Source organism: Bombus vosnesenskii, unplaced genomic scaffold, assembly GCF_011952255.1.
Source record: "Bombus vosnesenskii isolate JDL3184/JDL3185 unplaced genomic scaffold, Bvos_JDL3184-5_v1.1 scf7180000013272, whole genome shotgun sequence".
NCBI lineage: Eukaryota > Metazoa > Arthropoda > Insecta > Hymenoptera > Apidae > Bombus > Bombus vosnesenskii.
Genome location: NW_022882930.1, coordinates 6003762 through 6030309, shown reverse-complemented (window position 1 = coordinate 6030309; position 26548 = coordinate 6003762). Strand labels below are relative to the sequence as shown.

Sequence of the window (26548 nt, the reverse complement as noted above, 5' to 3'; positions counted from 1 at the left end):
GTGGATTTTTCAGGATAAGGATTAAACGCATAAATAATAGACAAGATATTCTGTATAATTCACCAGACAATGTTTATTCAGACGACCTCACAACTCCCAAGCGTACAAAACGACGTGCTCACTGGGCAATATGCGGGGCTGCGTTTGTATTCTTGCAATTGTAATACAGTACACTTTCGGTATGTTCATTTTTTCCGTACAATGTTTTTTTCTTATTTTTTATTCATTCCACCATTCAATATTATCGTTTATTATTATTATTATGATTTTTTTTTACGTTTTCTCTTCATCCCTATATCTTTGTTGTTTTGCGCTCTGCCTTGCACTGTTTCTCTCTCGCTCTCTCTCTCTCTCTCTCTTTCTCTCTCTCTCTCTCATATCAAGTTTCCACCAAGAAACAACAGCTGCTTGCATCCTCCTTTTCTTAATGGATAGAGAAATATATCATACTTTATGTATCGTTTACTATAATAATCATTATGTGTAGTTTATGCATAACAAGTATTACGAATATCAACGCTAGTTCGCTTGCGGGGACATATCCAGGGTATTGAGGACAAGGATTGTGAGAGAACTCGTTGGGAAACTTGGACATGGAAAGGACAATTATACTTGGACGAACTGGGGGATTTGCTGAAGAGACGATAGCATCGATCTGTGGATAATAGCTTGAGATATGGAAAAATCGCAGCCAGTGTACACGTAAATGTACGCTTGACATGGCTACGACGATACGGATGGACAACTGTTCACATGGCTGGATTGCTCTCTAAGCGGGGACTGGCTAATATGCTGCAGAAAGGAAACAAGGGGATGTTCGTTTCGTAGAGGTTATCGATAGGTGACAGCAAGAAGGATTCAAGGGTCAAAAAACGAGTCGAGGGAGCGTGGTGTACGTGTATGTTCGTGTGTGTTATGTGTGTTGCGCTTTGTGATACACAGCGTAAAAAGGGGAGGGAATGACTTTGTCCTCGAGTACAATAAATACACAGAGTGGTTTCACTACGAAGCTTCTTCAAGGTTGTGTGTAAACGTGTGTGAATTTGTCTGCGTGTGTGGATCGAGGGGATTCGAACGGTGCTGCGCTCAAAAAAAGTAGCGAGACAACGGTTTTTATGCGTGCCCATCGAGCAATTCTTTTTTTTTCGCGTCACTTTTTGCCCTACCATTTTTCATCCTATCACTTCCTTCCTCTTTCTTACTCTTGTTTTACTCGCGTGTATGATGTTATCGTTTCTCTTTCTCGCGTTGTTCGTGTTTCGAGCTGACCTATGCGTTTTTTTTTTTTGCTCCGTGTCTATACGCGTGTGTATATATGTTTTATGTGGTTTTGTTACATCAAAGCGTGTGTTTCTTCGTGTATTTTCTCTAGGTTGTTGTTGTTGTTGTTGTTGTTGCTGCGTTTTTCTCGCCACGATTCACTGTTTTACATTCCATTATGGTTTTTTTTCATTGTGTTCTATGCCTTATCTCTCTCCTGCACCGATATGATACTTCTCGGTGTCAACTGTACTACGGGGGGCATAAGGGGGGTGGGGCGGGCGTCTCAACAACACGTCGGGGGCGACCCGCCGCGTATATAACTTCGCACTGTATGTTTTTTCATCTCTTTTACACGCTTGTTCGCTCTATATTTTCCCCTACATATTTCTTTCTCGCTCTCGCTTTCTTTCCTTTCTCACCGAGCATTTCGTTTTTCTCGAAAAAAAAAAAAAGCAAAAAACTCGTCCACTCGCGCCTTTCTAGGACTTAGCCTTACGAATCTACTATTTACACTGCGCCGTTGTTACTTTGTATGGTTTCTTTAACGCCGAATTACTACACCACGCGACTTCGCTTTCCTCCGCATTTCTTCTCGTTTCTTTCTTTCCTCTCGTCGTTTTCTATCTTTCTTTGTCACTCCTCGTATTCTCTGACTCTCTACTTCTTGCTCACGCACACACACGCATCTCACACGCTCTCCTATCGTCATACGCGTTCTCCGCCTCTCCTCTCCGTCTCTCTGTAAACGTGTCTTTTCTATGGCTGTATTTATTCCTCTATATATTTATCTGTCTATGTATTTTCTTTAATCCATCACTGTCTTGCAACGACACGCGACAACACGTGCGAGCACGCTCCGTCGCATGTCTTTTTTTGTCCCATATCTCTTTCTTGCCGTTTCTTTTTTTTCTCGCGGGGTGAACAACACGACTGTTTAGATGCTTTCTCGCAAGTTGTTTCGCGATAAGGAGAAACAACTGAACGCGATCCGAATTCTGAGGTTGACAACGGAAGTTAAAGAGAGATGGTTGATTTAAAACTCGTTTATCCGATGGAGACGAGAGGCACGATACGTTTTACGGCTTACAAAGGTACTACGTACGGTTGATTGCAAACTCTGGAGGCCGCGACGGGCCGGGTCAGTCTCATATACATGTTCTGAATGAAACATCGTCTTTTTTTTTTCATTTTCTACTATTTAAAACCGTTTTAAAATGCGCGCTTTCCCGACTGAAGACACAGTCACCCGATCTAAAAAGCCGTTTGTTTTTACCTTTTCCTTCTTTCTTTCCTCGATTTTTCTTCGCTTCAACCTTCCTCCTTCTATACATATATCTTTTGTCCGCGTCTTCGTGTTTTTACGTTTTTTATTATACTTTTGTTGCGATTTTTGCCCCGACTCACTTGCACAAGCACGCTCACGTTCCATTCGTTCGTTTCTGTTGCTCTTATTATCGCTTGTTTTTTTTTTTGTGTTTGTTCCTGGTCGATTTCATGCACGCATACTCTTTCTCTCTCTCCCTTGCGCTCTATGTTTCTCTCTTTCTCTCACATTCGTACGCTCGTCTTTTTTTTCTTTCCCTACGCGCACATACACAAGATGATAACGTTTCTTTTTTACGATTATTATACCTTACACATGTTACAATAATATTAATTACTTGTAATAATATTCAATAATTATAGTAGAGTAGATGATCGATGAATGAGGTGGAGTACTGTACAGGATGCGCGATTTCCATGATTATCACATGTAAGATAGATTACTCAATTTTTTCTGTAACATTCAATCCTCCTCTCCTTCTTCCACTTCTTTTCCTCACCTTTGCTGCTCCCCTTTTCTTCTTCTTGTTTCCTTTATTATAAAGGGGCATCGACACGCTATCTCTCAAGATCGTCTAGACCAGATAACTCTCCTTCTTGTTTGCTGTTGTTCTCACAGTTTTGTCGATAAGGTGGTAAGGTGTAGGTAGATGGGTAGGTAAGCTTCCGTTTTTAGGTATAGAGATGAATCTCAAAGAAGCACGCAACTCTCCATGTTTCCCCCGTTCCCGGTGGCAACACACCTCGAGATATCACTTTCTCGAATGTGCTTCGTGACTCGATCCACCCATCATCGTCCACGGTCCATAGATCGCGACACGTACCGCCGGAGAGCGCGGAAACAAAGAAAACAGACAGCGTCCTCCCATGCACTTTTCACTCCCAAATTCGTTCTCCGTCTTCCTGATCGCGTAGACACGCCTATTTCATTGTATATCAAGTGTCCGCGAAACTGGTTCAGAACGTTTCGCGTTTTGCCACCTGGCCACCGTATTCTCCCTTTCCGTGTGTCTCGCGCAATTCATTTTTCTTTTCTTTTAATTCGATAGTTTAATAGTTTAAATTAATAAATTATTTGGTTTATCACGCGCTGCTGAGCGTCCTGGCACTTTTCCATGGTTCGTGTCTCGGGAGGGGAGCGGCGCATGGCGCGCGCGACACCAACTATACACCACCATTGTTGTACCAAAAAAAAAAAAAGAATTCGTCGCGACGAAACACACCGTCCATCCGTGACGTCGCTTCGTTTAATAGGTGGGCTGCGCTGCTCCTGCGTAAGCGCCGTAACTGCGTTGTCGCGGGACTTGGCTGGTAGAGCGTGGAGGAGGGGGGCAAACAACGACCCGTCATCCGTCACGAACAACAAGACACGTTCATACGACCCCATGAGACCACTACGCTTCGAGAGACAACGCCTTACACGGGCCTACCAACGGCCTGGGCGACGGGGACGGTGATTTCTTCGACAAATTCAACGGTTGTTGGCTGTCCGCGATGTCCACCTGTAGCTCCATCATGTTGCTCGGGCAGCCGGACAGGACGAGCGTCGCTGCCGTACTCGAGGCAGGCCGTGGACTCGTGCTCGTACTACTCGTCGCCGCCGCGGATAAGTACCTTGGCGACGAGGCCGGCGAGTTCCCGACCATGAGGTAGTCCGAGGAAGACTGTTGCTGTTGCTGTTGTTGTTGTTGCTGCTGCTGCCGGGCGCCCGTCGTCGTTGTAATGACGGACGTAGCGGGCCATCTGGTTGTCGAGTAGCTGCTGGTAGCGCACTGTAGCAGCCCTTGAGATCCTTGGGGTGAACGGGCGGTGATCGTGGTCGTGGAGGCGCACTGCTCCGCCGGCGAGGGCGATGCAGTTGGCGACCTGGGACTCGCCTCTCCGCGCATGATATAGTTGTGAATGATGTCCGTACGTTTCAGTTGCTCGGCCGTCATTCGTGGACCCTCCATCAGGCTTCTGGCTAACGTCGAGTGCGTGCTGCTCAATAGACTGGCCGTTTGAGGACATTGAGCTTGTACTTGATTCGACGGACTTCGAGCCGGTGGCGAGGTTAGGTGAAGATGAAGCTGCGACTGCGTGTGCTGCACGATCACTGCTGGCTCAGCTTCTGCACTGTCTTTCTGGCGTAGCGCGCGGAACTTTTTGTGAGGCTTGTACGCCTCGTCCATCAGAGAATTAGTATCGTACAACGGAGGTGCTTGAAGTACTCGTTTCAGCACGGGCATGTCTTCAACTTCTTTGTCCTCGGAACGAGGACTGGAGCAGACGGAGGTCGGTGCACTGCTGGCACTGCTGCTTGCTGGTTTATCTGGTTTTTCAGTGCCTGATTCGATACCGCTGTCGCTTGGAGAGTCTAGCTTACGGAATCGTGGACACTGAGGTGGCTGAGGCGTCTTCGAGAGAGAGGCACGATGTAGTTCATCGTCGCCGGAACTCGTACTTCCTGAGTTCGCTCGTCGACGATGAGGACAAAGACCACCAGCTAGGGTAGCAGCTAGAAGAGGAGCGCTGGACGCGTGGTGACCACTTGGAGGGGCCACGTGATGGTACTCCGTTAGAGAAGCGACTTCCGCGCTTTCGGTGCTCGACACGCTGCCTAGGGGACTCTTCACGGCCTCGTCTAGAGTTACATCCGAGGCTGAACCCCAAGATGCAGGTGGTTCCTCCTCCATGGGCCAATGTTGTTGCTGCGGTTGCTGAGCGTTGATCACGTGCTGCGTTTGCTGTTGCTGTTGCTGGTGCTGTTGTTGAGCTTGCATTTGCTGTTGTTGCTCGGTCATTTTAAAGGCCAACAATTTCTCCGAGTGGAGAGTGTTCAGAGTTCTCAAGTCTGGGATCTTTTTCAGCAGTTCTCTCAAGATATCCGGATGCTGAGGATGGTTCTGTGCCAGGACAGTTTGGAGAGCGTTCCGTAGTTTATTGTGCATGCGCTCGACCAGCTCTGTGTTGCGTAATCCTGGTCTATCCGCGGCGATCACAACTACCGAACAGAACAGTCCCAGCTCCGCGTCCGATAGCCGCAAGGAGTTCACCCTCTCGGCGAAATCGAACATCGAGTCCATGAGAAATCGAGCGTTACTGCTATTATGGATCGATTCCCGTTTGAGCACCTGTCCATTTAGACAGATCATGCTGTTCGTTTGAGCGTCGAACATACAGGCCAGCCGTACTAACAACACTTCGAACACGCCGGCCTTCAACAGCGTGACCTGATCGTCCTGTGCCAGTAGGCTAAAGCCAGGAATGCGTTTCGCGAACTCCACCACACCACGTATCGCCGGTGAGAACCTCTTCGAGAAGTCTTGCAACAATTCTTGCTGCCCAGTCAACGGTTGAGGATTGGGGTTTAGGGGGCATGCCTGCAACCGTGAACAAATACCGATTCTAGATTAGAATCTCGTAAATTATTATACGTATAGAAAAGTCGTAAGTGTTTCGAGCACGATTGGAAAAAGCTTAACTTCCTCGTTCAGTCGAGGACGACTGGTTCGATTTCCGCGTAGCATGGACTGTGTCTCGGACGATCCAAGGTCCGTTTGCTATTGACGTAAGCGGCAATAAAAATGATTCGTCCGAAATGCAAAGTCTCGAAAGCGAATGTACAGAAAACAAAAAAAAAAGATAATAAAAAAAATACAAAAAAGTAAGAGACGAAGAGTGAAATAAATGTCAGTAAACGGGTTTACGAGGGAACAACATACTCACCAAGGTCGGTGGACACGCGGTATAGTTAGGCGTCTCTCGAGCTCTGACCAGGATCGGAGCTACCTTGTCCCTGGTAAAGTCGCATGTGTCGAGATGAGCTTGCACAACGGTGGCCAGGAGACGTTGCTCGTCCTCTAGCTCGGCCGCTACTGCCTTCTCTTGAGAACGGCTGTGGGAGCTTTGCTGCATAGCAGCCAGAATCCTGGCCTTCTCGCGCTTGGGCACACGGCCGAATCGCACCGCTATAACCAGAAACAACACGAATGGCCAACCATTAGACACCGACGAGAATCAACGAGACGAACGAGACGGTTCGGTTTGGTCAGTGGTAAGCAGAAGGAAGGACACGTCGATGAATAGTTAATGCGATCAATGAATGAATCATGCAACGGACACGGCGTGTCGGGCTACGTCCCGCGGCCTTCGAACGCTTCTGACACGCGCGCAATTACGAGGAAAACTGGTACGCGTCTCATTTCATGAAACACCCTCGCGTTTTCTTATTAATACTCGTTCAACGTCAAGGGAAACACCATTGGTTCATAAAATAATCTTTGATTTATTTTTCGTGCTTCTGTATATTTTTACTTTTTTTTTTTTTTTTTTGTATTTTTGTATTACGTATCACCGCACCAAATATATAGTTAGAGTTAGCACATGTTTCGCATATTATATTTCAGGCAGGTGGATAAATGTCTTGATGCCTACACACGATCTGCACTAGGTATAGAAAAAAAAAAGAATCGAGAGGGGAAAGCGCACGACTTTCTCGCGCGCGAGAAACGAAAGTGGCGGTTGCCTTGGCCTTGCGCTACGAATCCTTCCTCCGTTAGAAAGTCACGAGAGCGGGTCGACGGGTGGAGGGTCGTGAAAGGGAAACAACGATATTTCGATAACACTCTTTTGTTAAAAAAAAAAAAGTCTCTTCTGGAACACCTACGTGCATTATGATAGTTGACAACTCCGTTGAGGATTCCTTTCAATATAGGTAACTCGTCTCCCATGACGGTCGAGGAAAAACGATCGAGTGGAATGCTCGATCCCTTAATCGTGTCTGCGGCGTGTAGCTTCGGAGCGAACTGCACCGCGCACCAAAATTAATCTCCCATCGGCACGATCACTATGGGTCGACGTTCGCGCTGAATTCGTTCGGCACAGCATACACGCAACTTTTTTTTCTACAATTACGAATGTTTTCCTCTTCTTTTCTACCCTTTCTGGCGCTTTTATATTCTTCGTATATTTATTTGGAATGGATTGTAATCCGTTTGATGGCTGACTATCGGCTAACTATCGTGGCTACCGCGAGTCACTCCGACGAGGATCGTGTTATGTGGCGCGGCGTGGACGGCGCGCCGCCAGACACACGGCTGTCTGGTTCGCACACGGGCGGGCAAAGAGTTCAAGAAAGGAGCGCGACAGTAGGACGCGTGCAAACGCGAGACAGCATCACAGCCGACTGAGTGATGTTCCGCGGGTTGCGTTCAACAGCCCCTCCACTTATTCAGCCATCAACGACTCCCACCACCGGCCACGATTGTGGCCTTTGCCGAGCCTTTGGCCTTGAACTTGGTTTCAGCGACAGCCGCACGAGGCGTACCGCCGACCTATATATACTATATAGCGAGCGAATGTACACGGTGAGCGTAGCGGCCAGCGAGCACACTAAAAGAGAGGGTGTACGTGACTACGTATATACATGTATGTGTGCGCCTATATACACGTCTACACACACCGCTCTAGGTGTATGCTTCTTTCTTCCTTCTCTCTTTGTGTTGGTGTGTGAATGCGCGACAAAGAGCGGATTCTATTAGAGACAGAGTGAGAGAGAGAGAGATAGAGATAGGTAGAGAGAGAGGGAGAAAGCAGTGAGACACTCTCTCTCATGTGCGCAGATGCGAAGTTCCTTTGCTGGGGGTAAGCTACCCTCGACGACCTTGGGCAACCCCTTAGCTCGCTGGCTATTTGCCCTGTCACCAGCTGCCGTCGTTGGACTTATCTGTTCACGGACGATCGATGTCTCTCCCGCTATCATCGGATGTCACGTCCTTTCGATTCGACAAAATTAACTTCCTATGACAATATCTCTTGGAATTCGATTTCCCTTTATCTGTTTACCGATCGATCTGTTTACGTCTGCGTGTCTTAAATTCATTCGATCGAAAGAGGTAGTTTAACGTGCTTGCCTGTTCCGGTGACTACGAGGTCATATCGCGATCACGATTCATAACGCGTGGCCCCTTAAGTCACGTACAAATTCCACCGCTAGACAGCTGCAGACACCGGGGCTCTAATATCATGACGGTATTCTACTCGGAGATCATTCGCGAACGTCTAACTGTATTTTTTTCCCCTATGTCATTGACGTCGATCGCTATCTAGAGTGTATCATGTACGTCGTAAAGGAATACGATTAACTCCTAACCGCGTCGATCAACGCAAAATTCCAGGAACTGTATCACTGTCGAGCGACGACAAAATCGAGCGCAAGCACAGGAGCAGGTTCCTCGCCGAGCCTCCAGACGCAAATTGCCGGGCCGCCGAGTCGAGTCATATCTGTTTGGCGGGACTGTCTCGGACGAGCATGCGCTCGAACGCCAGGTGGCTCGACCGCGATAGGGGAAGTGGGGAGGAGGGAATGGCGCGCAGCCGTGGTAGGGGTAAGACGATCGCGAAGGGGACGAAGTTCGCGAGGTCTCCGCATGGAGCGTAGCGCCACGCGACGGCGCGTTGTCGTTGCGAGACGCGTGGTAGGGGAAACTTCGACAAGGAGATCGAGTAAACCGCAGTAGGGGGAAGCGGGAGATGATCGTGATAGTGTACGCGACTGGTGAAGTAGTGGGGGTAACGTGGAAGGAGGTGGAAGGGTCACCGGGTACGTAGCGGCGAGTAGCGGTACTCTTTCTATAGACGCGGAGTCGCATGCAAGCCGAGCAATGCCCGACTATTGACCTCGCTGCACGATCCATGCTGCTATCAGCGGGAGACTCGCTTTTCAAACTTTGACTCCCTTTGTCTGAATAAACTATGTACCCGACGTTTAATCAGCTCGATCGTTATCATTCAGACGATTCTTAACGAAAGATCCTTAACGCTAGATGACGATTGAGAGTAACTTATCAGAAGCGCGAATATGATTCTGCGTATATGGAGTACGAAGAGAATGTTCGAGAATCTTGTTTGTTATTTTTGGTCGAGACCGATTCCCGAAGGAGATACGGCCGTTTATAGATCAGGCGGCAGTGGATGCGTCCGTGGCGGGCTGCCGATGCTCCCGGGTCGTTGACCGCGGGTAGGTCTGGCCGTTGTCGGTCGAATCTACTCGCGAACAGTTTCGCGGCGGGAAAAAGAGGTCATCGGGCTGAATCGGGTCCTGATGTTTCGAAAAGAAAGCAAGCTCGTGAGCGAGAGGGGCCTCGGGGGGAGTATATAATTGCAACTGCTTTCTCAAACGGCGAACTGGCCACTTTCGCCCATTGCGACACTCGCGCTGTGTCGCGGGGAGCGGCGTTACGCAAACGGTCAACGACCCGCCACTCTAGATTTTAGAAACTACTTTTTTTGGGACAAACGTGCGTGTTACGCGATCACGAGTTCGTTTATCGAGAAAAGATATCTGGTGCTTCTGGTACGGTGATACGTTTCGTTTCTCGATTAAGTTTATCTTTTCGCAAGTTTACTACGATGGCGTTGTTAAAGTTAACTATTCCACGATATGACGAAACTTCTGGAGCAATTATTCGCTACAGATAGGGAAATTGCGGGGAACATCGTAGATATAGAAAAATATACTCACCATCACGACTCATCCCGACAGCGATACACTTTTTGAGGCGGCAATACTGGCAGCGGTTCCTGTTGATGCGCAGGATGCTGCACTGTTGATTCTTCGTGCAGGGTCTGTACTGGATCTTCTGCTGAATGCTGCGCCGGAAGAATCCCTGTGAATCACCAACGAAACCCTCGTCAGTTTGGCCGTCACTGTCCGAGGAGGACCCCGACGAGCAATTGGTCCCCGTACGCGGGGTGGCCACGTCACATTCGCACAAGCACCCCATTAATTCACCCAGACAGATTTGTATTCTCTATTTCACACGTTTCTTCCCTCAAGAATGATCGCGTGTCTTTCAGCACGCGCACTGATCTCTCTTTCTCCTCCTCTTATATTATTATTCACAGTATGTATCAACGTGGTTAGCAACTGTGGAACGATCCAAGAGAACTCGCGAGCGAAGCGGACAAGTCCAAGAAACTTTGCTGTATCTCGCGTGTCACAGTCCTGTTCGAACGATTCACTGAAACGTCGTCGGTGAAACGACGTGAAAAACGATGCACGCGTCTCGAACCACCAAACTCACCAGCGAATCAAGCGTAACTGCTCGCCTGTATGATATCATGCGAGACTCGGAACGCGAGTTTTCGGCGGGGGAAAAAGAAGCGACCGTTTGTATCGAAGCTTGGCTGTGGACTGGCTCTTTCTAGCACAGAGAGCATAGAGCCTCGGCACATTGCCTCTGGCTCGCCGAGGTGGGGGACACTCTGACCCAATTCCCGGACGTTCACCCGCAGTTCACCGCGTGAAAGTGAGAGTCCCCCTTGCGCGCACTCTACCTCGCCTCGTCGCTCTCTCTCTTTCTCACTCGTATTTCCACTCCCTCTTTCTCCTTCTCGCTCTTTCTCCCGATCTGTACGTCTCTGTCCCGTTTTGTCTCTGTTCCCTGTCCCGTTCGCGCGTGCTGGCAAACCCTCGATATATATCGTGCTCCTTGTCGGTCGAATGCGACCATAGAGGCTCGCGCGCGCTTCGAACGCTCTACTAACGGGTTCCTTCCCTCCTCCATCTTTTCCTCCTCCTCCTCCTCCTCCTCCTCCACCACCATACCGTCACCTCGCTGCGTTCTGCAAGGAACCACCCTCTCGAAAACTGTTCCTACCCTCCCGTGTATCCCTGATACTCTTCTCGAGAGAAGAATGTCGACGAATAAACGCGGGAACCCCTCTTTTTTTGATATACACACACACACGGTCAACCCTAACTAAGCGCCCTTTTTCGGGGGTTCGTTCGCTTTTTCGACCGGCCTACGATGATTTCTTTGCACCGGAAAGGGTGAATAACCCCAGCTTCATCGATCCATCTCTGCTCCGTTTGTTTGAACTTAAAACCAACATAGAATCTCCATAAACTGTATCTTTTTATTTCGACGAGTCTTGCCGAGTGAACGTAAACAAACGATAATAAAACGAACGTATAATACGAAGAATAAAATGGCACGATACGATGGATGAGAAAGAAACGGTCGGAGATTGTTCAGTTGGGTCGGTTTTTCATGCAGCAGCCGCTAATTGAGAATGAGAAAAGAGGTAGGTCAGGGCGGAGGAAGTTCCCGGCCGCGTATCGGTCAACGACCTCGCGGGGCAGTTACGTAACGAACGACGCGTGGAACGTCGTCGTCGTCGTCGGCGGCGTCGACGGCGTCGTCGTGTGTCGTCGTCGTATCTTCGGGCCTTCGCTGTACTGTCAGAGGCGCAGGCGCGCGGGCTCGTGTGCATTGCACGTATGCGTACGGAATTGGCGACACACTGTTGGTCGTCAAGTGACTCTCTCGTGACGTCAGACACGCGACCTCGCCTACCTCAACTTCGTGCACGGACCAAAGAGAGAGAGACAACGAGAGAACGATGTACCGTTGCACCTCCGCGCCCGGCCTGTCAATCGGTGCACGCGTTCGATGCAAGTCAATGAACTGTCAGCGTTGCCAATGTTAAGCTTCCCTGCCGTCGATCGACGACGCTGTCCCGGCCAGCTTTCCGTTTGAAATCCTCTCTCTGCCTTCGACAACCCGGGCCAATGAACCCTGCCTCGCGTTTGTTTTCTACGAAACGCGGCTCCGCGCTTTACCAGGTCACGAATTCGTTGCCTCGGGATTACACGACGATTAAATGTCTACTTGCATAGGTATTAATAGGATCGGTTTGTCATGGAGCTTTTTTAGTTTAGGGGACACGTACATAGTGACAGATATGAATAGAATTGGTTTTGTATCAGGCTTTTTTTGATTTAGAACAGTAAAGGTCGATGAAGATGTTTTTGGTTAGGGGATAAGAGGAATTTTCTGTAAGTTAGGTTAAGGGAGATTAGATAAAGTAATGAGCATGATACTGTATCGTAGTTTTGTTACGATTTATCGAAGATTTTTTCTGACGAATTAAAAACTGATTAATATCCAAGCGATGAGATATTTTGATCTAGTTTGGTATTCTTTATCCCCAAGTTCTCTAATTTAAATTGGCGCATACGATAATTGAAAGAGTCTATACTAAACCTACTACGAAGATCTTCTTCAAACATTTAAGTGTCACAATCAACGTAGAAATCGACGATCGTTAGAAAAGAAAGTAAAAGATTAATTAATATTAAGAAATGTTTACCGACATAAACGACTCTGTTTGGTAATTTTTTTTACAAATTGGAGACTGATCGAAGGAAATTTCATTAGGAAGGGACGACCGGAAGCTGTTATCGGGCGCGAGCTGGTATCGCGGATGCCCGGACGAGGCCAGCAACCCCTGCTGAACCCCTTTGCTTGGCGGGAATCCGGCAGAGGTGGAACCAGCATTGAGGGGTGGGATTGTGGGAGAATGCGGTGCATCGATCTCTCAAACTCTGTGCATTCCCCCTGACGGGTCAGAGGGCGACTACCTTTGCGTGTCGTGCTCCGACTTACGTGAGTTGGCGCACGCGCCACCATTGTGTCACAGCCACGGAAAATGCAAACAGATCGCCACGTCGCGTCGTGATCTTACCCTGCAATCGACGAAAACTTAATCCTGCGGAATATCTAGAGTAGATACAACGTTGCTCCAAATCTAGTCCATTTTAGCAGCAAATTTGTTTCAATATTCGTTCGAGCTCGTTAAGATTTACGAAAAGAAACGATTTGCACAAATAAAATCGCGTTGCATTGTGTTGTAACGTAAACCCGCCATGTTTTTACATATTCGGTACATATATCGAAATTACAGCGTATAGAAAATTAGTAAATGTTACTTTGACGGTTGATTACAAAGAAAAATCGGAGAAATTTTTCGAAAAGTACGAACAAACTTTCATCCCTCGATTAAGACCCTACATACAACTCTCTGACACAGATTTACACTTTCCAAATCTAGCAATAGTAGCTAACCCCTACGTTGACACAGCTAGCCAGCAGAATTCCAAAAAGTGGCCCGCCCTAATCGCCGAAACTTTCGCTCGAGAAAGTTTCTCGTTGCTCAACGGATCCCGGCATCTCCAGAAATCCCACTTCCACGATTACTCTACTCTCCGAAAAAAAAAAGTGCATCCACCCTGCCGAAAGAATTCGCACGCGAGGCGTTAACCCTGTCGAAAGACCTCGAGTGTCCCGCGTCACGTTCACCGGTTGTGTTCGCTTTTATTTTCCGCGAAAGGAGCGAGTTCGCGGCTCGGCTGGCTGGCCGACGTGCATATGCATCGGTGCACGCGTGCATACATCGAGATGCGAGCCTATACAGATGTAGGTAAGGAGAGTGTGGGATATACACACGACGTGGTCGCGGGGCCAACGACCGGAGCGCGCGACCGTACCACCGTGGTGGGGGGTGGAACGTTCCTTTGGGTGGGAGAGGGGGTGTCCTGGTAGGGGAAGGTGAGTGTATCTGCTCCCACGGGCGAACAGCGGCCAGAGGGACAACGAAGACGGGAAACGAAGAACAGGGAAACACAGAGGGAAAAAGAGAGGGAGGGGGAGAGAGTAAGAGAGGAGAGGAGAGATGCGACAAGGAAAGAGGAAAAGACAAAGAGCGAGATAGAGGTACGTACAACGAGTGATACCGTGGGTTAGAAGGAGAATTGGTGGGGGGGAGGGAGAGAGGACAGGACACGAAACGGAGTAACGGTGACGTACATAATGCGCGCGCCCGTGCGGGCGCATGCGCTCTCGCTCGAAACGGCGCGACACTCTCTGCTCTGCTCGGGGGCATTAACCGCTCACGCGCGCTCGCATCGACGCGCACCTACGACCCCAAGAATTCGCAGCTCGCTTGCTCGTTCGCGACTGCCCGGACACCGATATGCCTGATCGCTCCGTGGTACCTATCACCGAGGTCAGAGATGATCGTACATGAGCGGCTGAATGCGCCAAAGGTTCTTGGTATGGAAAATTGAGAAGAGGGAGCAAGTTTTGATAGGAAGGTGGTTGGGAAACGCTTTTTGAGATGAATTCTTCTTCATGTGATTTGTTGTCAGGTTTTTCATGCTGTTTTTAGGTCGGATATTTAATAATAAATAAGATAAAGTATTAGGTTTTCGTAAGAGTTGCTGGTAAAGGGGTTGGAAAGTATAAGATAGAATCTATTGATTGATTTACGTTTCTGATCGTAGTTAAACTTTATTGTTTGTGCGATTGTTTCAGAGAAATATGATCGTAATTTTAGGACGATATATGTTGGTTTTAATATTATGGACATTTTTATATCGATAGTTGAAAGCGATTTGTATGAAGGGGGAAAAATATATGTTACAATTGTGGTATCGGATATTCTAAAAGAGATGCCAGATAAGGAAGAATCGAGAATCTGGTAAATTCAGTAGAAGCGTCGAAAAGAAATGGTGCCGTTGGCCGACCAGCTTTTATACTCTCGTTTGACCTCGAACAGTTCGCTGCTCTATTCCCCGGGCATCGATACCAAGGAAGTCGATCGCCGAGGTCACCACTCGAACTATTTTCCGTTTCCACGACGCTCGAGATTTTGTCACAGATCGCTAACCAAACCAACGCTGTATCGAATAAATAAGAGCACTTGCAATTTCAGAAATCAACAATCCAATCTATCTACATCGGTTATTCGAAAATGAGCTCGACTTTCTTTACTTCTTAATTAGAAATTGAAATAGGAATTTTACTGAAGTATAACGCAAAAATTAAAAATATTCTATTTAGAGTTGTCACAACATAATTGTACGAAATAATAATAATCATTCAAAACATAAAACACGTCTGTATCAAATGCAATTTCTTTGCAATTGTCACGCGATTCTACAAAATGTTTCTGATTAACCTATCGCATCTATCTTAACGAGTCAAATTCCTACATCATCCAAACGAAATTTAAGAAAAAGGAACGAAACGCAAGAGAAAGATTAGCCTACATTTGAAACATCTTGATCCCCAATTTCTTATCCTCATCCCCAACAACTGTGTCACTGGAGTGCAATGCACCCCGAAAAATCGCCGGCCGATTAGCCGCGAAGAAACATGCCCCGGCGAAACGGCTGCATAGCGTGGGGTGTCGTGTTTCACGGGGTGGCTTTATCGGGCGTAGAGGAGCGTGACGTCCGATTCCGCGCGGCGGGGCAGCGGCGTTATCTTGAAACGCGCTGCCGCTTCGGCCGGCCGGAGATACCGAGTCGAGCGAACACCTACCACGATAATAAGCGGCTGACCCGATTCTAAAGTAGATGCACCGGGGTCAGTAACCCCAACCGAGCACCGAAATACCCGCGCAATCAAATGAAAATGAGATCACGACTCGTTACGACATCAAAAATGACGGTTAGCCGAGAGGGAGGTGAAGAAAGAGGAGGATGGACGAGGAGGTGGTGGAGGTGGTTTGAGATGGGGGGGAAAGGAGGAGAGGAGGTGCAGCAGACGCAGGAGGAGAGCGAGAGGAGTAGTGGGGGGGTTTGAGAGGGATCTGGAGGGGAAACGATGAAGATGGAAGGGGGCATTGGGACGGAGGGGGGAGGAGGGAACAAGCGTGTGACGTAACTGGCTCGGGGGTCGACGACCGGAGGGTTAATGCACCGGTCGCCTGGTTTCAACCCTCCGGAAAAAGAGTCGACGCGCACCTCCACCGTTGATTGCCCCGCCGCCCGCGCCAGTCAGATTTAAAGAGGAACGTCGACGCAAAAATAAAAACGAGAAATCTCGCACTCCCTCCCCCACAGAGGATTGTCTCGCTTTTCAGAGAGGCTCTTGCATCTATCTTTCGATATCCTGCACGTGGCTTTTGGAGAAGAACGGTTGAAGCGAAGTATGACACTCTGATATGCGAGTATAGTGGAAGTCAGAAAAATAATTTCCTTGACGAATTTGGAAATGCTCGAGTTGAAGATGGGAAAGTTAGGTTTGGTTGGTGTAAGAAAGGGTTAAAAGGGGTTGATTGATGAAGTAGATAGACATATCTGTATAGGGGAATAAGATTAGAGGGATAGGTATAGAATGACATAGCGATCTAGGGGTTGGGTTGATTAGATTCGGATGAACGTTTCGTGAATCAAGCCGGTTATCCGCATTGCCGGAATGCCGTGACTTTTATCGCGGTTTTATCGCGCGCGCTGATTGCGGCGCCGCGAATCTCTCGTGCTGTAAAACTGAGCCCAGGTCAGTGACGCGTACACGAAAAGTGTCGTGGGGGGCAACGGCCTGGGCGAGATATCTGGGCCAGTGCGAGCCACACGCCGGCCGCCATCTTCGCGTCACTTTTTCCATCCCGAAAACATGGGGCACCAGTGACCTAACCTACTATCCAAATCTCTCTATCCAGGTGTATCCTAATTGTGCCATAAAATATTTTACCTACAATATTCCCTAGAAAAGCTTAATTTACAGGGGCCTATATATGCGAATATCCCCTAAACTTTGATCCTAACCTTAAGCAGATTTAGATTTCGGCAAGACCTCGTAAAGCTGCGAGACTGGAACAACTCAAGAAGCTCAGGGGCCGAGGAAAAGTAGCTTGTGGCCAGCGGTATGGCGAAATAGTGCAACAGCAGTGCGACCGAGCGACCTAGTCTTAAAGATATCCAACACTCTTCCGCGTTCTCTTCCCTTTCCACCGCTGATCCCTCGCTGCGTGTTCCAGTACCTATAAGACGGTCTCTACCGCTAGCGGCTAGGTCACTCGACGTCGACTCGTTTGCCGTAAACTGCCTGTGTGTTACGCCACGGCCATAAGTTACTGACCCAGTCAACCCAGCCCGAGTCTCCCCTCACCTCTTCTGATCGTTCTCTTCACCAGGGATGTGAGATCAAGGTAGGGGACCCTAAGAGAGTCTAATTCTTGATCAGATATTGTTCAGAAGAACGATCGATTTGATTTTTTCCGTTTCGAAAATTTAGTCCAGGTAAAATGCAGTCAGCAGGGGTTAAGAGACACTTTCTCTTCTGCGTGGTAGGCCGCCATCATCTCTTTGGCTTTTCGGCGGTCCTGCCAAGTCACTCTCTCTTTCTTTTTGTACGAATACCGAACAAACGACTCTGGGGTGTCTTTACAAGGGTATCTAGGATTCAGCAGATTGACTCAGTCATCGTCGTACTATTTGAGAAGATTCTAAACTCAGAAGCTTTAAGCTACCTTTTCAAATACTGATCGAATCTACATAGGATTGATCGATTAGTTTGGAGAAGATTAATTTTCTTATTGGAAATCATCAATTCTAATTGTCGAAGATAAACTAGAAACGTTGGAATGTATCTGGAATGCATCTATTAAATGTATCAATTTATATTACGTGCATGGTAAGACAACTTATAAAGTAAGCAGATGTCATACAAGAACGAAATCATCAGGTCGACGGACGAAGAAGATCTGCGAGCACTAGCGCACCGGTTTACAACACCTGGCGGAGTATCCCTCACCACGCGTCTCTAATCGACGTGGAGGGGATATAATAGCAAGAGTGGGGGTAGCGTACTGCCACTTCCTAAAACGAATTCGCGGCCTGTGCTGCCCCCACCACGTGCCTCCTTGAAGTCGCACAATGACGAGCACGAGGACGTTGGCCTTCGCGGGGCGTAATTATCAGTCTCGAGGGAAACGATTTACATTCGATTCGAGGTTTCGCGGGGAAAGAACTATTCTTTCGAAATGCCACGTTGAAACAATTATATCCTCTCCAACGATGAATCATTTTAATACGAAATATTTTTGACGAACCTTTTTACACTAGAATTCCCAATGATACCGAGAAAAGGAACTTTTCCTCTTCTCTTTTTCTTTTCAATTTTAAATGGTCGATAGAGAGACGAGTCGATTCGAATCGAAAGAATAGAGAAAAGCTAGACAAGCTGGACAGGAAATTGTACGGACGGATGTGCATTCTTCGCGTTGCACGTACCTGCCCTAAAATTCGGCCACACGAAAACCACCGACACAAAACTGTCTTTAGGAGGAGAGAAACGGCTGTCTACCTGTCCCGGACCCTTCTCACGCGAAGGTTATCGTTCCACACAGAATTTCGCCACATTTTCCGCTCCTTTTGCGTAACCGCCCGCGAAGCCATTGTACGAACCCCGACCTTCCTCGTATTCCAGAAAAATCTGATCGCTGAATATGCTATTCTATCTACTTTTTCTCAAAAGTCACGCTAAATCTCTTCCAAGAAATTTATCTCGTACATTCGAAATATTTTTACCTATCTTCTGTATCGTAGAAATTTATAAATTCTTTCTCGATAGAAAAATAAAATCGCAAGATATAAATGACATATATATTTTTAATAATTTCGATCAATTTGGATGATCTTCTTATATGCCCTATGAATCATTATATACAAGAAAGAATATCGCAATTGATCAGGAATTAACGCGAATAATACTTCGAATGTCATTTTTCTGACCAGAACTTTCGATATAAAGATCGTCGTATGGATGGAAGAAAAGAGGCCTTGGCAAGATTTTTCATCCACGAGGAGAGGTTGCCCGGTTGAGGAGGCAACGTCAAGGAGACCAGTTCGAACGTCTCACGATTTCCGCGTGCACAAGGTCGAGCAACGCCGGGTCGATAACTTCTCCGTAGCCTTGGTCACATCGTACATTCACATTCAAACTCCGTTCACTTCCTGGTCACATCGCGTTACGGCTCCACATTATCGATACTTTTCACGGTACTCGTGGATCAATGCTAAATTCGTATTTACGTATTTCCAACATCCATTATTCCAAAAATCTTGCAAAGATCGAGTAAAAAGTATCAAAAATGTCGGCGATACTCGTTGCGATATTCGTTCAAACGATTTTCAGATCATTTTATAACTTTTGTACGGAATGTTGGAAGAAAAAAAAGGAGTTCCAACGGAGAAGTTCGAACGCAAAGTCGAGTAAGCAAATATTTTTGAAAACGAAACCGGATCGAAAAGCGTCGAACGAAATATGCGAAGTATACGCGGATCTGTATTGTATATCGAGTTCGAATTTCCACTCACCTTGCATCCCTCGCAGGAGTGTACCCCATAGTGAAAACCGGACGCTTTGTCCCCGCAGACACGACACAATACCGTGGTCCCGTCGAATTCTGCAAGAGAACAGAAAAAAAAAGAAATATAGATTACGCACTGTGATTTCACTAGCACAATATGTATATAACGTGGACGTGTAACGTGTCGGGTTCACGTTGCTCTCCACGTGGCGGATAGCGCGCGTCTGGGAGGAGAAAGGTGGGAGAGAAAGAAGAACACTTTCTCCTCTCTCGCGGCGGGTTACAGCATCGGTGTGTTACAACTTTCTGCTTTCACTCGACTGTCACGACGCACGATCGTTTTTCAGTTCCACGAGATCCAAAGCAATTGAATCTCCTTATACGTACTGATATAGTTGAACCTGACCGAGAATTCGTCGAATTTTTTCAAATTAAGCTCAAACGTTAGTTTTCGACAGAATGTATTGGAAGATAAGTTTGGCAATAGAATTATACGTAAACGTGTCTTTTTATTTTATCCTTGAGCGATTTTTTCATTTTTTTTTCTTTTCTAATTTTTCTTCGATTAGTGGTTCCGAGTCGTACCTATGTTCAATTCGGGCTCAGGTTTCGCTGACGAAACGGTAGAGTCCATGGTAGGCATGTTTGGGCTGAGATGATGGGGTAACTGAGCCACGTGATAAGGGCTTGACATGCCCTGAGAGACACAAGACATGCGCGACACGCTGGACGTGCGGGAGCCATGCGACGACATGCTCGAGATCGGCGATTCCGGTGCCGGTGACGTCGCCATTGTAGCCTGTGCGCTGCTATCCGGGGTCAGGATCATGATGTTTGTCTATCGTTCGATCACAATAACGAATCCAGAATATCTTAGGTTCTTCGATGTATCATCCACTTGGCACGGCACTGCACTGAGCCGAGAACCGACATCAGTTCACTACATGTTCGCTCGGTATCACTGACTAATAAACACTAACTCACTTCTCCTCGATATCACCAAGAAAAAAAAAGCGCTGCTCGAGAAATCTACGTAAGAAACGAATTCCTGTCTGCTTTCTTCTCTCTTTATCTCCAAGTCTGTTTATCGTGTAACGCACAGAAGTCGATCACGTGATCAAGTAACGTAAGGAACTCGAGTGACCGGGGGAGTGAATCACACTAAGGGAAACTGACTCTGGTTTGCCGAGAACCTACCGGAACGAGGGGCAGGTGCGTTCTGTGGCGACCGATGAACACCTCGCCGGTGTTATACACTGTCGATAGAGTGGAATGAACGACCGGGTGGTGTACCAGACGTGAGCGAGGAAGGAACCACGAGCGGAGAGAGCCGGAGGAAACCGTGAGCGAAAGAGCGCACGTATTGGGATGGCAGAGAGAAGAGAGTGAAAGTAAGTGTTCGCTCGAGGGAGGTTCGCGTTGGTCTGACTGGAGTTCGGCGCTGCCGAGTGTTGGTTACCTGGGGGCCGTGCAGCCCTTACTCGGAGCGACGCCGGTTTGTGGAGGGGAGGGATTGATGTGGCTGCCTGCTTGCCAGGCTGCCTCGACCATCTACAATGTCTACGCCCTGGCTACCTAGTATGTAGTAGAGGACACACAGCGCACCGGTGCGCTCTTACAGAGAGCCCCCCGAGAGAGTTCATCGTATTTTCAATGCTGGAGGTCACTGACAAGCGGCGGCTGCGGGCCCGGGCACCGGCGTCACGGGCCCAACCAATCGCGTGGCCGCACGCTGGGCCGCGTGTTCTCGCGATTGGCCGAAGCTTCGCCCCACCACTCGCCTCGGACCTCTACCGGCCGGCTCTCCTTCCTCCCATCGGAGGAAGTTCATCGGCCGAAACCTTGACTGAATTACCCCGCAGCAGCGGCCAAGGCCATGCGCCCTCTCGCTCGAGCCAACCAAGCCACAGTCCGTACACCTCTGTCGTTTCGCCTTCTGCCTTCTTCGTTCGTCTCTCTCTAACCTTGCCGGCTTCCTCTCGGCCTCTCTTCTGCCTTGCCCGAACCTCTTCTTTCTGTCTTTGTTTCCAACAGAGACTACGATCCTCTGCGCGACTCCTTGTCCCGTTTCATCCTTCGATTTCTATGTCCCTTTTTCTCATACATGTTAACTATATGGTTCTCGAGAGGCTCGTTCCATCTTCGATTTAGGGACATTGCGGGGTTTATATGCCTCTGTGTCGAGACGCCTCTTAATTGATCGATGTCAGTGTACTCTTTTAGAGACCGACGGTGAAAGGTAGCGGTGCTCAGGTAACTTATTCTTCGGACACATTATGTTTAATGGCTCTTCTGTATTTGGACAAAGCTTCTTTGGTTATAATGGCTTTGACTAGCGAACGTGTATATATGGTTTTGGGACCATGCTTGATGTAATATCCGGTTACTCGAAATTCTCCGTTGTGGATCTCATTCATTAAAATGGATTTACGTATACTCGAAACACTGGAGGATCCGTGTTCCCCTAACTTTCGAAGAACCGGTAAATCGACAAGTTACGAATTGCAGATTAGAGTTTTCCATTTTACAATCTTATAATCTTTCGTAGAGTAGTATAATGAGACAACTCGCGATACGCGAAATTTCATTGGATTTTATTGCCACTCTTGCCGCTATTATGCAACAGCGTTTATTAACATCAGCGACTTATACTTGGTGACTCATCAAATTTCATTAATAATATCGATTCAATTGTGCAGAACGGCCCTGAACTTTACCGTGAATATTAATTCACTCCCACTAGGTTGTTACTAGTTTCAATATTCTATCCTTTAAAAACGAAACTCCGTTTCCTCTACGAGGTGACAGGGATTTCCTGGTCACCTACTCGAATCGATTGTTCGGAGCTGATACAAAATTCGGGAACGTGTACACGCGGCAAGGCGAGAGCCCAGTTCCGATTCGAAGGACGATAGGCACGTGCGTGCTCACAGGCAAAAAACGTGATACAGGTTCGATGAACTTGCCGCCGTGCTACGCCGTTTTCGTTGCCCGCTCGTAACGAAACTATCTCCAGATTTCGGACTAGCATTAGCCTTATCGTTTAGCGTCCTCGTGACTAGGCCACCGGCTATCGTGGAATTTTACGGCTGCACTCGGATCGGTTTACCGCTGATCAAATGATTCGCGGGCGGCTAGTGCAGTGTCGTGCAACGCGCCATTTCCTTTCTGGATAGAACTGCAGAACAGAAAAATTTGCTAACGTTTGTGCGATTGCTCGTTAACGAAACTCTTCTATAACGTTCGCCGATTAATCGCGTCGTTTGCACCTTTCGTGATCTATCGCGTTCGAATCAACCCTCGGGTCGCTGCATTGTGCAACCACCCACGCGATCTACCTCTGCCACCTGTCCAATGACGAACACTCACGCGTTTCAACAGTGTATGTTTCGAACTTGACTTCCTTCCTTCTTATTGGATCAATGGCCGATCGTGAGGATTCTGTTATATAGATTTTAGCAAGGTGTTTAGTAAGAAATGTATTTATAATTGTTACGTCGTTATTGTTGGAGCAATTTATCGATATTATCAGCTGGTAAAGTATCGCGTAAGAGTACCGTGGAATTATCAAGAGCAACTGTCAGAGAACAAAGCGTAAAGGTGTGTTATAATAATTGTCTTGTCACTGTCTGGCTATTTATAATATCGCACATTGCGATAATTGTTTAAACGCGAGACGATCGTAGCACCACAGATTTTTCCTTTTTACATCGAATGTTTGAGGAAAGGTAGAATTTTATACTCGTAGTGATGAATTAAACGTAGATAAGAAATCGAAATAGTAAACATGCGAATAATCACGTAAAAATCATCGAGAAAATGTTACGTAATGATAGAGAAGTAAAAAAGTTATGAGAAAATACGAAACTCTATTTACTCTTCCATAAGACGTGTCTTCCTTTCATTTGAATATGGCATTCATATGTGCAAATTACAAATTGACGTATGTACATACGTTTTGAAATATTTCTGCCTTGTTCCACATCGTCTGGCATGCATATTCATTCACTTATTGGCGTAATTCAACCACATTATTTCGAATTGAGGTCATAAAATATCCTGGCGAGGAGATTATATAAATTTACATTTCACGCGCTGAAAACGTCGAATCTAACTCTCGCGTCGCGACTGCAACGATTTGAAAAACCATCCAACAAACTCGCCAAAGCTGGTGCCTCGATTCCCCTTTCTCGATTACAACAGCGTAACCCTATCTTCCTTAAGAACCGGAAGTGTCTCCCATTGTCAATTCGAAATCCCACGAAACGGTAAGATCTAGAGCAAAGAAATACGATATTTTCGGGGAAAAATGCTGCGGAAGGGCCGACTCGATGGTGACAATAAACTGGCAACCCAAACACAAGACCCTTCAACCCTTGCCTGGACACGCAACCCTTTTGCGGCGCAGATTCAGGCTCGGTCGTACGGTTTGCCCTCGTAAACGTTGCACCGACTTTTTTTTCCTCTTGCTTTCGGCACGTTTATGCGTTTATGAGGCAGCAATAAACGGCAAACTTTCTCCTGGACGGTGTGTGCACGACAGCCACTCGACCAGGAGTGGCTGGACGGTCGATGCAACGACACAGAGGTGTCACAAGAACCAAGAGTTGACGTCTACCATCATCTACGCAATAATTTATTTTCATGATTTTATGGTGCAGCTATTACGAGCTATGACTCTCCGTCCCTCGTGCCGTCCACCGTGTCGACCTTCTTCGGCTAAAATTGCTTTTTTCTCTCCTTCTTTCATTCCTCTTGTTTCTTTCCTTCCTACGAGCACGTTCTCGCCCGTTTATTCCCTTGTCCTTGTCCCACGTTGCTTTCAATTAGAATATCCCATATAACAAGGATAGTGGATGTCTCTGTTTAGTGGCTCCTTGCCCATGGTCGAATAGCTGATATACGAAATTTTGGGTCGTGCCGGATGATTGGTCTATTGGCCTCGTTGCACGAGTCGTGTCATAAACCAATTGGTCATTGGGTTGACAGGTTCTTGAGGATTATTTCGCTTAGTCGTGGTTGAATATCGAAGGCAGGACTCATTGTACTTGGTTTGAATGGAAAGGACGAACCGCGACGTTTGTTTCGACGTGAATTGATTGAAAATATATTTGCCTATCTGAATATTTTTTATTGAATTTTTAAATAATTTCTTTAGTATAGAAGCTGCCTTATTTCGTTTACTTTGTTCTAGCAAGGATAAGTTCTTTTTAAACGTTATTTTTCATTTGTTTAGTCATGGTGGATAAAACGTGTTAAAACCATGGTCGAATATTTCTATGACCAACTGTGCATGTTATATAAAAGTATTTAGTATAGAAGTATATACAGCGAATGTATACAAATTTCTGATCATCGATTTAACGATATTCGTAGTTTCGTCATTGGACGAATCCCAAGTATATTCGTAGCTTTTAATGCTTTGTGTTATCGTTCCAAAGGAAGCGAGACGGTTCTTTTTACCTGTAAAACGTTCGTTTTCGAAACAATTTCATCCTTCGCGGGGATCCAACGAATTTTTCATTGCAAAGCGTTCGCGTAAGATCATTCAAGAAATGCAAATTTATTCGTTAATTAATTCATTCGTTAAAGCAAATCGAAACAAAAGAGCGAAGAAGATCGGTTGATTGCATAAAATCCTTGGGTGAAAAAGCATCGAGCTTGGCTGGCAAATCGGCGAGGTATCAACGGCAAAGTTGGACGGACCTCGAACATAATGGCCGGCGGCGACGGAGGTCAGACGAAGTCGTTTCCTTGAAATCGGCTAGCGACCTGCAGCGATACGCATTTATATGCAACGAATACACCATGGCCCTCGCGTGGTATCTATTTTTAATCGGTTAGTATAAAGCGATCGCACGTGTCGGCATTATTGGACTCCAACGAAGAATGATCGGAAAGACGTGCCAACAGAAAAAATAAAAATAGAAAACAAGAAAAATAATAGCTCGTCCCGAAAATTTCTATCGAGTTTAACAAGCATATGGACATGCTAAATTTTAATCGTCTCTTTATTCCAAAAGATACGCGATATACTTTTTTACAATCTTCCAACATCTATCCGTAATCTTTCGCCAATTTTCAGCACAGTACGCTGTGGACTATTTGCAATTATTGCTTCGATGTTTTCATCAATGACACGATCAATGGAGAGCGGTCTTCAAAGTGTTTTTACCTATTCATCTGCAAATTTAGAGGTTTGTGAATAGTTCTACGTAGACAGAGAATCTCCTGTTAGAAATGTTGCAAAATCTCATTTAGTGTCTCTGTGACACTATTTCCTTTTCTACAACATTTTCAAAAATAATATAAATTCTATCTTCCTGCATCTTTAAAATACCATAATTTTCAGAGTTGAAAATAATAAAATGGAAGGATAAAACGATGAGAAGTAATTTTAACGATAGTTTTTTCCAAAGATGGTACAGATATAACTTTTTAATTTACACGTAAATTTTACATATTTTCGGTAACTTTCGTTTGTTTCGTCGCACTCGCGCATAATCTGTAAGAAATCAACGAGACAATTTCTAATCGTTCGATGTTAAGAAATAAAAAGAGAAAGATCTCTATTTCCAACAGCGGTAAATTAGGAAGAGGGGCGCGAATTAAAATTATTTATAACAATTTACAAGGGTCACGCGAGAATATTCTCAAATCATCGACCAGCCACTTCCTGCCTTTTGTGCAGGGAATTGGATTCCACCTGCAGTTACTATTCGAAGCTAGTTATCCCGGTTGAACTAATTACGATAAGTATTCTTCGCCTCCAGAATATTCTCGTACCGTTGGCTAATTAAATTAATTGTTCGAATCATAGTTGGCTCATAGTTGGATATTAGCTGTTTCTAATTGTAAGTTAAAAAATTCTTAAATGAAATTGAATCGCTGAAGTTTCAAATTAGAGTACTGCGTGTAGTTGATAAAGTTGTGGATTCGATTAACCAACGTAGGCGGCAAAATTTCGAATTAGATCGCTCTAAATCGACAACAAAATTTCAAACCCGCCCACTTTATCGAGAATTCCAATCTCGAT

The 26548-nt window shown here is 46.5% G+C and overlaps 2 protein-coding genes across 6 annotated transcripts in view; one reads left to right on the top strand and one right to left on the bottom strand.

Moving 5' to 3' along the window:
• Positions 1 to 26548, top strand: part of LOC117231422 — a 237850-nt gene that overhangs the window by 188249 nt on the left and 23053 nt on the right. The gene's annotated exons all lie outside the window — the stretch shown is intronic.
• LOC117231418 (ecdysone-inducible protein E75) overlaps positions 49 to 26548 on the bottom strand; it is a 218998-nt gene continuing 192498 nt past the window's right edge. For 2 of the 4 annotated variants that reach the window (XM_033489853.1, XM_033489851.1), the window contains exons 2-5: positions 19520 to 19608; positions 10091 to 10235; positions 6295 to 6536; positions 49 to 5948 (exon numbers count right to left, since the gene is read on the bottom strand). In XM_033489853.1, the coding sequence (XP_033345744.1) occupies positions 3981 to 5948; positions 6295 to 6536; positions 10091 to 10235; positions 19520 to 19608 (2444 nt within the window). In that variant the 3' untranslated portion in view covers positions 49 to 3980. Of the gene's footprint in view, positions 5949 to 6294; positions 6537 to 7234; positions 7783 to 10090; positions 10236 to 19519; positions 19609 to 20097; positions 20357 to 26548 lie in introns of those variants that run through there. The other 2 variants (XM_033489850.1, XM_033489852.1) reach the window with 2 other exon arrangements.